General features: G+C 55.4%; 1 protein-coding gene across 6 annotated transcripts in view; it reads left to right on the forward strand.

Moving 5' to 3' along the window:
* The window catches only part of Cep131 (centrosomal protein 131), a 32,788-nt gene extending 20,132 nt beyond the window's left edge, over positions 1-12,656 (forward strand). For 2 of the 6 annotated variants that reach the window (XM_029561301.1, XM_029561304.1), the window contains exons 8-25: positions 767-884; positions 1,336-1,452; positions 1,628-1,787; positions 2,172-2,266; positions 2,770-2,952; positions 3,269-3,439; positions 3,955-4,080; positions 4,267-4,392; positions 4,603-4,719; positions 7,192-7,294; positions 7,924-8,125; positions 9,670-9,994; positions 10,150-10,224; positions 10,955-11,097; positions 11,204-11,381; positions 11,459-11,622; positions 12,248-12,308; positions 12,385-12,656. In XM_029561301.1, the coding sequence (XP_029417161.1) occupies positions 767-884; positions 1,336-1,452; positions 1,628-1,787; positions 2,172-2,266; positions 2,770-2,952; positions 3,269-3,439; positions 3,955-4,080; positions 4,267-4,392; positions 4,603-4,719; positions 7,192-7,294; positions 7,924-8,125; positions 9,670-9,994; positions 10,150-10,224; positions 10,955-11,097; positions 11,204-11,381; positions 11,459-11,622; positions 12,248-12,308; positions 12,385-12,456 (2,536 nt within the window). In that variant the 3' untranslated portion in view covers positions 12,457-12,656. The remainder of the gene's footprint in view (positions 1-766; positions 885-1,335; positions 1,453-1,627; positions 1,788-2,171; positions 2,267-2,769; positions 2,953-3,268; positions 3,440-3,954; positions 4,081-4,266; positions 4,393-4,602; positions 4,720-7,191; positions 7,295-7,923; positions 8,126-9,669; positions 9,995-10,149; positions 10,225-10,954; positions 11,098-11,203; positions 11,382-11,458; positions 11,623-12,247; positions 12,309-12,384) is intronic. The other 4 variants (XM_029561313.1, XM_029561306.1, XM_029561318.1 and 1 more) reach the window with 4 other exon arrangements.
* The last annotated feature ends 709 nt before the right edge of the window (positions 12,657-13,365 follow it).

Below are 13,365 nucleotides of genomic sequence, written 5' to 3' on the forward strand. Positions count from 1 at the left end.
TCAACATGGGTGCATTTGCATACATGCAGGCAATACACTCATACACATAAAAAGTAAAAATAATAAATAAAATATTTAAAAAACAAAAACAAACAACGGCAAAACCCCAAAGCCAGGTCTGGTGGCACATGCCTTTAATCCCAGCACTTGGGAGGCATAAGCAGGTGAATCGCTATGACTTTGAGGCCAGCCTGGTCTACACGGTGAGTTCCAGGGTGAATCGCTATGACATTGAGGCCAGCCTGGTCTACATAGTGAGTTCCAGGCCAAAAAGAGAAAAAATGCACCAAAAATAACCAGGCTGTTCTGGTTTCCCCCAAGTCCATCGGGTCCCTTTGCCCATCACTTCTCCTGTCCAACCCCAGCAACACTGACCTGTTGGCTTCGTATCTTTGCCTGTTCTGGTGCTTGGCTGGTGCTTGCTTCTGCTTCTGAGCAGCATTCCGTTGCCAGGAAGCACCAGTGTTCACCCCATAGCCAGCAGTGGTGGGCGTTTGGTCATTGCCACTTTCTGGTGATTATGCACAAAGCCATCCAGATCTGCACAGACTGGCACTTGCTGGGTAGCTTTCCAGGAAGATGGGTTTGGGTTTTAACGAAGAGCCTGGAAGGACAGGCCTTACTGCATCACACCTGGTGAGAGTGGGCTGTGTGCAGCCACCAACTTCTCTTTCCATCTGGGTACTTGACCAATAGGCTCTTGCAATTACTAGGGGTACGGGGGTGCTGGGTCTCCGTCTGGTCCTGATTCCTGCTCCCTGGACAGGTTTATCCACCAGGTAAACCAGGCAGCAATCACCATCCAACGCTGGTACCGCCGCCAGGTACAGAGGCGCCGAGCAGGAGCAGCAAGCCTCGAGCACCTGCTGGCATCCAAGCGAGAGGTCAGTATGGTTGTATAAGCCAACCCAGCTCACCCAGGGGCTGGGCCTAGAGTCTCCAGGGTCTGACTGCAGACAGTGGAGTTCTCAAGACAAATCAAATTTGGAATTTGATTTGGAATTGCCCACAGGTGCATACCCCATCTGTGGGTCCTGCTTGGTGCTTGTGGCTTTTGTTGGGGTCACAGTGTTGGAAGACACCAGTCAAAACCAGGAGGGTACTCTGAGCAGGCTCCAGTCTGAGTGTTGCAGTGCTGTCTCCCCCAGCTGCACTTCCCTCACCTGGGGGTGGGGCTTGCCCTCTATCAGGACAAGATGGCAGGCTCAGTATCCTGTGGCTCTCCCCCCTTCTGTACTAGTGACTACAGGAGCTCTGTGGAGACCTCCAGCCAGTTCCAGGGCTCTGCTCATCTTCCAGTTCTGTAAAGTTCATAGCTTTGACTTCTCCTGGCAGGAACAGCGGCAGCGGCTAGGCAGTGGGAACCTTCTGGACCTGCACTGGCAGGAGGACATGGCAAGGAAGAGGGCCCGGGAGGAGAAGGCTCGCCAGGCCAGGCAGGCAGCCATTCAGGTACCTGGTTCCCCAGGCAGGGCCCTGCAGCCTACAAACCAGAGTGCGTTGTTAGTCCCCAGCCTCACTCTGTGACACTAGTGCTTGGGGACACTGAGCTCCAGGGGAGCTGGGCTGCAGAAGGAAAAGGGGATGTCCTGCTCTACGGGGCTGCTCAGAGATGCCCCCCCATCAGGAACTGCAGCAGAAACGAGCCCAGAAGGCAGGCGAGGCTGAGCACAGGCTGCCCAAGGATAGTTCACAGACCAGAGCGCTACGGCAGCCTCGACCCACCCAGGAGCTACCCTTGATGCCAGGCAGTGTCACTCACCAGGCCCTCAAGGCCAACAATGCTGGTGAGTGGCTTTCAGTCTACCTGACTCTGGGAGACTGGCTAAGAAGGATCTGTAAGTTCTGCCAGACCTCAGCCCTCTTGCTAATTCCACCTGCAGAACTGGGATCTCAGCCCCACCTCCCTGCCCCCCCACCATCTCTGCCTCTGTCTGGCTCACTTGTGGGGCTAGACTTGAGGTGCCACACCTTGACAAACAGTCCTGGCCATGGGACCTGTAGAGCAGAAGCCCAGCACTCTAGGGTTGTCTCTGCCCCCCCCCAAACTTCACACCCTAGGAGCATCTCTGTGGACTTGTATTATACTGCCTCCCCTATACTTGGCTCCTTCCCAGAGCTCCTCCAGATTCCGGGTCCTAAGTGCATTGACACTGTGTTCTGTTGTGCAGGTGACAGCATCCATCCCACCAGCCCTGGACACCCCTGCCCTCCTGCCTCTGAATCATCCCCAGAGCCCCAGCAGCCTTCAGAAGACAAGCCACAGGTCTGGACACAGTGTGCCCCACCCCATTGGCTTTGGGGGCATGTCCATGTCTGGGTGGCCTGAGCTGACCTTTGCCTGCCCTCCTCTCAGCTGTGGGGTCCCTTGTGCTCTGAAAGGATGCCCAGAGGGCTCCTGTTCTGATGCAAGACAGCAGCGTGGTAGCCTCTCTAGGGTGAGGTCTCACAGAAGTGCTCTGGAGTCCCACTGGGCTTTCACATTTGCCGAGGGTGGGGCCTTGTGTCCCTACCCACAGAAGAGGAGCTGGAAACTCAGAGGCCAGGGAACAGCAAGGCCACAGAGCTGCTCAGTGTGAGGCTGGGCAGCAGAGCATGTCTTCCTGGGGGAGGGCCCTGAGACATGTCCCAGGTGGTATACGCTCTGACTCACTGAGATGGGTGCAAAGGCACCTTGCCCAGCACCCTTGGGTTGGTCTTGTACATGGGGGTAGCCCTTTAGCCACCAACAGCCTTACTGGTCTCCCACTCCCTGCCTGCCTGCTATAGGGCATCTGTTCCCAGGATGTGGCCAGAGAGGACATAGAAATACTGGGCCCCACTAGGAGCAAGCTCAGGGCCAGAGTGACTCTGGATGAGCTGCTGGACACACTGAAGCTACTGGAAGAGGAGCCCGAGCCACTGCCCTGCCCCAAGGCCTATCACAAGGAGAGATACGCCTGTACTAGTGAGGTGAATGGGCCATGTACCCTCTCTCTCTCCTGCCAGGCACTGGCACCATCCACCTAGGCACGAGGCTGCTGTAGAGGTCAGAGTAGTTAAGTGTGGCTGTGCTCCTACTTTAGTCATGACTCTTAACAAGGGCCAGATGGGGCTGTATTGACCCCTGCACTCCCTGTTTCCTTAATGCCCTTAAAGGTCTGAGCAACCAGAAAGGCCTTTCTCTCCAGATCCAGGCCCACTCCCTCCCTACATCACTGCCCCCTATCCCCAAAGGACCCCAAGTTCTCAGACTTCCCTGACAGCCCTCAATGTGGGACCCCCACAGGATGCCAACTCCCTGACAGCTGACAACCTGGAGAAGTTTGGGAAACTCAGTGCACCCCCTGGACCCACTGATGATGGGACTCTGCTATCAGAGGCCAAGCTGCAGAGCATCATGAGTTTCCTGGACGAGATGGAGAAGTCAGGGCAGGACCAGCTGGCACCCCAGCGGGAGGTAGTCACCCACCAGGCCCCTGTTGGCTCCCAGTGGGAAATGGCTACTCACAAAGCCCCTATGTAGCTGCCCTACTTCTGGGTTCTAAGCAGAGGTGGAGGCTGACAGGGCTGGCTTGTCCTACCTTGGGCTCCTCTCTAGATAGGTCACCTTTGGCTGCCTCTATAAGCCCTGTCCAGGTAGACAGTCCTGTCATCCCTGGCCTGTGTCTTTCCTTAAGTGAACAGTCTCAGTGGAGTAGTCATAAGTTTGTTGCCATTGGGGAGGAAGGTCAGAAGTGAACAGACATTTCTCATGATCTCTGTTTGATCATTAGGGACAGAGCCTTCGTTCACTGACTAGTAAAAACAGTCTCCATGGTTTGACCTGCTGCCTACTGTCCCTTCATCAGATGCCCTATGTGTAGCTGTTCCTCCCTCAGAGCAGAGTGGAGGAGCAGTGGAGGATGTCAGGGCTCCCGTGGAGGATGGGCAGTAGGTGGTGGGCTGCCCGCCTGAGGCTTACCGTGTCCTTAGGGCCTGGTGCTGGAGGTGGGTCGGAGGCCCCTGGAGTTGGGATCTGAGGGGAGCACATCCATGATGCGTCTGAAGCTGGAGGTGGAGGAGAAGAAGCAGGCCATGGTGCTGCTTCAGCGAGCACTGGTGAGGCCGCCAGGACCATCGTCCCAGGGCCTCCAGCCAGGGTGGGGCCTGCGGCACCTTGCCTGGGCCACCGTCATCCCTGAGGCCGTGTCATTGCCTTCTCTCCCATTCGGCCGTGGGTACCCAGGCCTGGGTCTCTGGCAGGGACCCAGTGCCAGTACTTTTGTCGACACATACCGTCTACAGGCACAACAGCGTGACCTCACCATCCGGCGGGTCAAGGAGACAGAGAAGGAGCTGAGCCGACAGCTGCAGCAGCAGAAGGAACACTACGAGGCCACCATCCAGCGACACTTGTCATTCATTGACCAGGTGACGTGGCCCAGGGGGAGCACGTGGGGTGACAGCTCAGTCTGCAGACTGAGAGTTGGGATCACTGTCCCTCCATTGAAGCACAGTGTAGGCTGCAGGATGGTACTAGCCAAGGCCCATGGGTGGTCCCAGAGCTGACTGGCCCAGTGGAAGTACCTGGGGTAGGCATCTTAATTCAGAGCTGCCCTTCACATCCCACACCCTTCACAGCTGATTGAAGACAAGAAGGTTCTGAGTGAGAAGTGTGAGGCAGTCGTCACCGAGCTGAAGCAAGGTGACCAGCGGTGTCGGGAGCGCGTGGCCCAGATGCAAGAGCAGCATGACCTGGTGAGCTTCCCCAGCTGATACCAGGCTATGAACAAGTTCTCAGAGGCATCATTGCAGCCTAGGGAGATAGATAAGAGACACCCTCCCCTTTTCCACCCCTTGAGCTGTATCAAGTGTGGGGCCAGGCCCTGAGGTGTGGGTTGCCGTGTCCAGGTGAGGATGCGTGGCTCACTAGCCCCTTATCATAGGTTATGGACTGGGGAGTCCAAGCCCAGCCTACCCACTGAGGTCCTGAGCAGTGGCACTGCGCATCTCAGCTGTGCCAGTCCAGGCCACACTTCCAGCTCCCACCTGTTTGGCTGGCAGGTACTGGTTAAAAGGCTGACTGAACTGATTAACTGTGTTTTCCCCCCAGAATGGACCTGCCATCCTTAAAACCACCCTAGACTGGAGCCCAGGCTCCCAAGTGAGGGTGAATGGACACTACTTAAAGAAACCCTGGTATCCACAGCCCACAGCCAGGGTTGGAACCTGAAGGTCTGGGTGGTCCTGTCAGCAGTGTCAGGGATGGAGGCATGGTTCCACACCACCCACCAGCCTGAGGAATCTCTTACCCTTTAGGGACCTTCTCTCAGGCAAAAACCAGAATTCTTGGCTTCACTATAGAAAAAAATTTCAGGATGATCCTATGAAGCAAAATTACAGTTTATTAAAAGACATTTTTAGGGGCTGGAGAGATGGCTCAGTGGTTATGACCACTGGCTGCTCTTGTAGAGGACCTGGGTTCAGTTCCTAGCACCCACATGGTGGCTAACAACCATCTGTGATTCCAGTTCCAGGGGATCTGATGCCGTCTTCTGACCTCTGCAGACATTACATGGCATGGGTGCACTTATACACACGCAGACAATCTACTCGTACACATAAAATAAAAATAATACTTTTTTTTTTTTTTTTTTTTTAAAGAACTTGTACTTACCTCAACCAGGTTACCAAGGAAAGAAGGATTATTTGGTAAATTGAAACCACTGTACCTTGTGAACTTATTGCTATTTGATAAATTTTGACATGGTGGAAAGACACAAGTATGACATAGTGCACTCATGGCTTTGTTGGTCCATCCCTCCCAGAGCAAACCTCCTGCCTAACATGTACAGAACTGAGTTGTTAGGCTTATAATATATAAAAAGAGCACGTGTATGCCAATATGGCCACAAAGAATATGTATGGTGACAGAGCTGTACTAAACTAATGAAATGGTTCTAGATAATAAATTAGAATCCTTGAAATGAATGAAGGGAACCAGAAATAGCAAACGAGATGGGTTGAACAAGAAACAATATACATTTGTTTTCCTTTCTTCCTTTACCTTCTTTAAAATACATGGTATTTTATAAAGTAGCATTGTAACAGTGAACATTCCTTCGGGAGCTTTCCATAGCAAAGTTCTTTTCACTGCCTCTGCCTTTGCCCTTCTGCGGTTACTCTTTAGAGTAGATTATGTGTCCTCCATTTTGCCCAGCATGCTGAATTCTAGAGGAGCCACATTAAGATGTCAACTACTAAATTATCTTCTTTACATTTACAGAATATCTAATGACCTTTAGACAGCAGCCACCAGGCCCTGCATAAAAAAAATTAATATATTTTTTGTAAAAAGACATTTTTAACAGATTTTAAGCACAGGATTTATAGGAAGAGATGTTCAAGGAAGGAATGAGACATAGATGTGGGCTTCTCAAGGCAGAGTTGTGCTTAGCATCTTTACAGTGCGTTACAATTGTTCAGCATATGCTGTCCAGGGTTAGAAGATTTCCTTCTGTAAATGGAGGTTTATTATTATTTAGGAATGTATTTTCTGTACGTGTATTAAGTGCACCCATGTTGTGCAATGCCTGCAGAAGTCAAAAGAAGGCATTGGATCCCCTGGAACTGGAGTTATGGACAGTCATTGGCCACCATGTAGATGCTGGGAATTGAACTGAGGTCCTCTTTGAGAGCAGCCAGTGCCCTTAATTGCTGAGCTGTCTTCTCTAGTGCCTGTAAATAAAGTTGTCAGGTAGACTTATGAGGGGTTTTGCTTAGATGTGGGAATAACAGGAAGTGTTAAGACACAAGGTTATGAGTCATTTAAGCTCAAAGTAAAGCGTTTGTTTCGTGAACATTTTTGTTGGAGATGTCTTTAGGAAAACACACGTCATCCCTGTAGTCAGTTTTCCTTTCTCAGTGGTGTCTGAAGGTTAGGCAGGCCAGGCCCTGGATGGACCTCTTTTCCTTCCTGGGTTTTCTTCCCATGTCCCTTAGCGTTCTGCCTTTCTCTCCCTCCTGCCTCAGCCCAGCAGATGGTGGTATCCTGGGGGGTGGAGGGTGGGGGACCTCCACAGGCTAATGGCTACCAGCACCACCCCTCTTGAGTGGACTGCATGACAGGGTATGGTCACTGCCCCTGGGGAGAGAAGGAGGCACTCTGCAGAGTTGGAGCCAGGGGCAGAGGACGCAGTTGTCACCGTCGCCCGCCTTCTCTTGTCCTAGGAGATTAGGAAACTCAAAGAGCTCATGAGTGCCACCGAGAAGGTCCGCCGTGAGAAGTGGATCAACGAGAAAACAAAAAAGATCAAGGAGATCACTGTGAGAGGTGGGGGACTTCTGCCCTGGTATGGGTGGGGGGCGCTTTCAAGGGAGAAGAGTAGCTTTGATCCACATGTGGGGGCCCTGAGCATGGTCTTTCCTGGGCAGAGCCCTGGTGATGGCTGCCTGGGACAGGTGGACATAGACTCTGGTACATCTGCCAGCTCCCAATTCACAGAGGCTACAGAGAACAGGGGAATCCCTACCCCTTGGAAGCTAATGAGGCAAAGTCAAGTCAGCGGGTGAGGGTCACACCATCTGGGGGTCGGGGACCAGAGACAATCACGGGAAGGAGGTGCCAGGGCCTCTTAGGCTGACAGAGAAGATGTATGGAGGAGCTATGGGACCCTGGGAGGTTGTGGGGGGGGTCACCCCTCAGCCTGGCCTCTTTTCCTGAGTTCTCCTCAGGGTCCTGGGCACTTCCAGTGGTTAGATCACTTGAGGGGGTTGGACAGTCCATGTGTACCACAGGCTGGGAAAGCCCTGAGGCCTCAGTGGTGACTCCGGGGCACTCCTACTGGAGCCAGGTTTCTGCCCTTTCTCTGCCAGTGGTACAGCAGGCTACCTGTACTTTGAGCTGGTGCCCCATGTGGCCCAGTGGATAAGGCCTGGCAGCTCTGTTGCTGGTGCCCCCAGGTCTGGAGCCCGAGATCCAGAAGCTCATTGCTAAGCACAAGCAAGAGGTGAGGAGGCTCAGGGGCCTGCACGAGGCTGAGCTGCAGCAGCGCGACGAGCAGGCTGCACAGCGCCACCTGCGCCAGGCAGAGGAACTGCGGGAGCATCTCGAGCGGGAGAAGGAGGCGCTGGGGCAGAAGGAGCGTGAGCGGGCCCAGCAGAGGTAGGTCTCCAGCACTCCAGGAAGGCGCCGGGGGCTGGGTAGTAGAACAGCAGCCCGTCTTTCCTGCAATGTTAGCGGCCTGTGTGGGGCTTGTGATTACAGATCTCCTGCTGTGCAGGTTTCCTCATGGAGTCATCTGGGGATGAGTTTATAACTCTGCTGGCCCTGTTCCTTCTCCTCAGCCACGAGCTCTACAGCTCTGTGAAGACTTTCTTAGCGGGCCCCACAGTATCAAAACCTTAAGTGGTGCACGGGCACCTCTGTGCTGATGACAGCCTCATGTAGTCCCTCAGCCCTAGGGCTCACCGTTCAGAGAAATGACCAAGCCGTGCCCTCAGACCCTGGGACTTGGTGGCCAGGGGATGTGATGGGTGATGGTCATTGTGCCCAGGCACCAGTGGCCAGTGGGCAGCCCCTCTACTGGCCATGCCCATAGGACAGATCCTCCAGGGCTGTCCTGTTCTCCCTTGTGGCCCACCAGCCCTCTCCAGCACAGCTGGCAGACCCACGCTCTCCCACCCTCACTCAGGGAGAACACGGGCACGAGCTCTGGCAGAAGCGTGCTCAAATCACAGAACTAGGTGCCTGGCTCTCTCTCATGCTAGAAAGTGGGGCTGGTTCTGGCCCGTGTTCTGTTTGTCTCTCCATGGCTGTGACAAAACACTCTGACCAGCAGTGACTTAGGGAGGAAAGGGTTTATTCAGTTTATGTCTCCCGGGTCACAGCTCATCAGGGAGCCCAAGGTAGGAACTCAGGGCAGGAACCTGGAGGCAGGAGCTGGAGCACAGGCCATGGAGGAATGCTGCTTACTGGCCCCTGCTCAGCCTGCTTTCTTTTCTTTTTTTTTTTTTTAATACTTTATTATTATTTTTATTTATTTATATGTATGTGTGTATTGCCTGCATATAGGTAAGTGCACCCGTGTCGTGCATTGCCCGCAGAGGTCAGAAGAGACTGTCGGATCCTCTGGGACTCGAGTTACGGACAGTTGTTAGTTGCCATGTGGGTGCTGGGATTTGAACCTGGGTCTTCTGCAAGAACAGTCAGTGTTCTTATCTGCTGAGCCATCTCTCCAACCCTCAGTTTGCTTTCTTATACAACACAGGCCCACCTGCCGAGGAGTAGCACTACCCACAGTGGGCTGGGCCCTCCCACATCACTCAATAATCAAGAAGATGCCCCTCAGACATGGCCACAGGCCAGTCCAATGGAGGCAATTCCCCAACTGAGGCTCCCTCAACCCAGGTGTGTCAAGTTGATACTAAAGCTATCCAGCACAGCCCATTAGGCCCATGGTGACTGAGCAGAGGGAGGCCAGTGTGGGGACCAAGTAAGCCAGAAATTCATCTGAGCTGAGGCCACTTCACAGCGTTGCAGGGTCTGCAGCTGAAGGAGACTGGCAGTCCATGGATGGCACAGGGGCCTCATGGTCTGACTGGCCACTGTGGCCAGTAACTACGACTGGTGTCAAGTGCTGTAGGGACAGACTGCCTTGTGGGCCTGTGGCCACCCACTGTGGTGTGAGCATCCCTATCGTCCTGCAGATTTGAGCAGCACCTGGAGCAGGAGCAGCAGGCCCTGGAGCAGCAGCGCCGGCGGCTCTACAGCGAGGTGGCTGAGGAGAAGGAACGGCTGGGCCGGCAGGCAGCCAGGTGCCACCCAGGGCCGCTTGCCCCTTCTCAGAGTGACCCTTTGCCTGCCCCAACCTCTCACACAGTGACCCCCTTCTCCCTGACCTTGCTGGTCTGCAGGCAGCGGGCAGAGCTGGAAGAGCTGCGGCAGCAGCTAGAGGAGAGCAGTGCAGCTCTGACCCAAGCCCTGAGAGCAGAGTTCGAGAGGAGCCGGGAGGAGCAGGAGCGGAGGCACCAGGTCTGTGCCCCCTGCCCCTCTGGGTGCTAGGCTGAGCCTGGTTTCTAGTAAAGCAGGGGTCTCTCTTGCCTGACCCCGGTGGCATGAGGTCCCATACAGAGTGGGCGGGACCTGGGGAGTGGCCCTCAGGTAGCTCATGGTCTGTCCTCCTCCAGATGGAGCTGAAGGCCCTGAAGGACCAGCTGGAAGCTGAGAGACAGGCGTGGGTGGCCAGCTGCGCCAAGAAGGAGGTGGGCCAGCCAAGGGCGGGCTCCAGGGCAGGGTTCCCTAGGGACTTGCTCCGTGTCACCCCTGACTGCTTCAGGGCTGGTTCATCCCCAGCTGTGTGTGCTTCTGCTGCCCTCATGTGGATCCAGGAAGGGTAGAGTCAGAGCCAGAAAAATTGGGGCTGGGGCTGATCCTGGAGACCTGAGAGGATGTGTCCTTCCTCCCCAGAAATCACCTGCCTGTCATTCCGCATCAGCGGATGCCCTGACTCTGAAGCCCCTCGGCCTCTGGTGCCTGCTTTTAGGAATTTCCAAATTTCTCCTAGGCAACGCCCTGTTTACCCTGATGTGGTCTGGCCTAGGGGCTGCCCTAGCCTCTTGGCCACGGGGCAAGTTCGCCTTTTTGGCTTGGCCTGTCTAGCAAACAATAGTAGGTTGTCTTGGGCTGCAGATCTCCAAAGGAGAGGAACATTGTGCTGTGCTGGTGGCCTCCTTGACCAAGCGCCCATCCTGCCCAGGGTCTCTGTTAGGTCCCTGTGCCCACAGTAGGTCCTGAAGACAAGATGTGGTCCCCCAAGGACCTGGGGGCCTGGGCAGGACAGGGCCCCTTCACCCCATGATCTGAACATCTTCCTGTGACTCAGAGTAGGGACCATTTCCAGGAACCCAGTGAGGCTGTCCCTGCCACTGTCTCCATTGTCCTATCCTCCGCCCTCGCGGTGGCAGACTCCAAGCCAGCTGTGTGTCCCTGCAGGAAGCGTGGCTGCTGAACAGGGAACGTGAGCTGAAGGAGGAGATCCGCAAAGGCCGGGACCAGGAGATCGAGCTGGTCATCCACCGTCTGGAGGCCGACATGACGCTGGCCAAGGAAGAGAGTGAGAGGGCTGCTGAGAGCCGGTGAGCCGCCTTCTGCCTTTCGGCTCCCCAGACGAAGGAGGGCAGGACCCAGGGAGAGGGAGCAGCAGTGTGTCTCGAAGCTCTGCCACCTGCCTCTGCCCACCAGTGTGAAGCGTATTCGGGACAAGTATGAGGTGGAGCTCTCCGAGCTGGAGCAATCGGAGCGGAAGTTACAAGAACGCTGCACAGAGCTGAAAGGACGCCTGGGGGAGGCAGAGGAGGAAGAGGCACGTTTGCAGTCCCTGGTCTGGCAGAAGGAGAAGGAACTGGAGGAAGTGCGGGTGGTGAGTGGCCCCAGGCCCCTTCTGCATCCAGAGCCTGCTGCCTTGCCAGCCTGCTCACCTCCTCTCCTGTTGCCCAGGTAAACACACAACTGTGCAGCGAGCGAGGCAACCTGGCCCAGGTGGTCCGCCAGGAGTTTGCAGACCAGCTGGCAGCCTCTGAGGAGGAGAATCAGAGGGTGAGAGCAGAGCTGACTGAGCTGCGGGCCCGTCAGCAGCTGGAGCTGGACGAGGTCCATGAGAGGTGGGTGGCCAGGACTTCGGGCGCTGGGCGGCTGGGTCTTTGGGTGCTGGGCAGGGGAACAGTCGGACACTTTCCCCCTCTGAGCAATGCAGAGGAGCCCACGGGCCGGTGCTGGCATGAGTTCCAGCTTTGTGCCCAGGAAGACTGGGCCAGTTCCCCCGCCCCCCAGGTGGCACTTAGTACTGGAGCATTGGGTGTCCCAGCAAAGTCTCTGCCCTTGTTCTAGGAGCATCAAAGCAGGTCAGTTCAAGCAAGGCCCCCGCTTGTGCTTCTCCAGGGAGGTAGTCCTAGGGTCTCTGTGGGCTGTAGCAAGCGTGCAGCAAGGAGCTCGCTTCAGGGAAGGTGACGACGAACCCCTGAACTCCCTTAGTCTTTCCTTCCATGTGCCTAACTGACATGGCTCTTAGAGAGAGGCATGGGGTGGCTTCCCACCCATTTCAGCACAGTACCCTGGCCTCTGCTGCTTGAAGGACCGTTATTTTAGGGCCTAGCTCCCATGAAGGCAGTGGGCCAGGGCCAGCTGCCCACTTCAAGGACTGGCACCAAGGGATGGGAGGCTGCTCCTGCAGGCTAACCTGGAACTGAGGGTGGGGGTTTCGGAGAAGTCCACTGCCTGTCTCTGCAGGGTGAAGATGGCCCTGGCGAGGAAGGAGGAGGCCGTGAGCAGTCTCCGGAAACAGCATGAGGTGGGTCTATGCAGGGGTCTTGTGTTTGTCCCCTCTGGTGTGGCAGTTTCCAGGGTCTGACTGACTTGCATTGCAGGCTGCTGTGAAGCGGGCCAACCACCTAGAGGAGCTGCTGGAGCAGCACAGGAGACCTCTGCACGTTAAGTGACAGCACCTTTGGGGTGGAAATCCAAGCCTGAGATGGACGCTGAGCTCTGCAACTGAGCCCAGGTCACAGACCTCCAAGACACAGGGCCAAGAGTAGGGTACCAGCTGGCGTAAGGGGCACCCCTCATGGGGCCCCAGTGCTCAGGACAGCACTGTCGGCATGCCTGGGGCTGTTTTATAGTAAAAGATGGTTTTTTAGCGCTTTGTGTCATGTGCTTGTCTTTCTTTGCTGGATTGGGATGTGGGGAGAGGTGAGCAGAGGCTGCTGAGCACCCGTCACACAGCCAGGTGTGGCTCTCTCCTCTCCTGCTTGTCCAGGCTGATAGGAAAAAGGCTAGTGGCCAATAGTCCATCATCTCTCAGCGCCACCCCATCTATGTTCTCTGCCTTGCCCTGTAGTCCCTGAGACTCAGCTCCAGCAGATAGTGGCTGTTTGTTCTCAGTCTGGTCCCTCCAGGAACTCAGCAGACTCACCCCTGGAAGGAGCTTTGTCTCCAGCTCAGCCCTGTGGGAGCTAAAGCCCCAGGCACTCTTGAGGTCCCTGGCCAGGGCACCATGGGAATAGATGCCAGCCCAAATTCTGCCTGTTACCAAGCATAAAGATACCCCTGCACTTGGCTCTGTCAGGCCAGTTAACCACCTTACATGGCCCAGGTGGGCTGTCTACACAGATGGAAGGCAAAGTCTAACCCACACATGGGAGGCAGAGTCCTGTAGCCCTGGGTGTGGACAGTCTTCTAAGCAGGCCTCACTGTCCCAGCATCTTATCAGGCAGGCCATGGGCCTGAACTGGTCCCCTCGAAGCCCCTGTGCTTCAAGGAGCATAGGTCCTGTCGACCACTGGTTCACTCTACCACTTCCTGGAAGCTGCTTCCTGTGAGGGCCCAAATTCATCGTTCCTCTGCAAAGT

This window comes from Nannospalax galili, unplaced genomic scaffold (assembly GCF_000622305.1).
Source record: "Nannospalax galili isolate Female #2095 unplaced genomic scaffold, S.galili_v1.0 scaffold1250, whole genome shotgun sequence".
NCBI lineage: Eukaryota > Metazoa > Chordata > Mammalia > Rodentia > Spalacidae > Nannospalax > Nannospalax galili.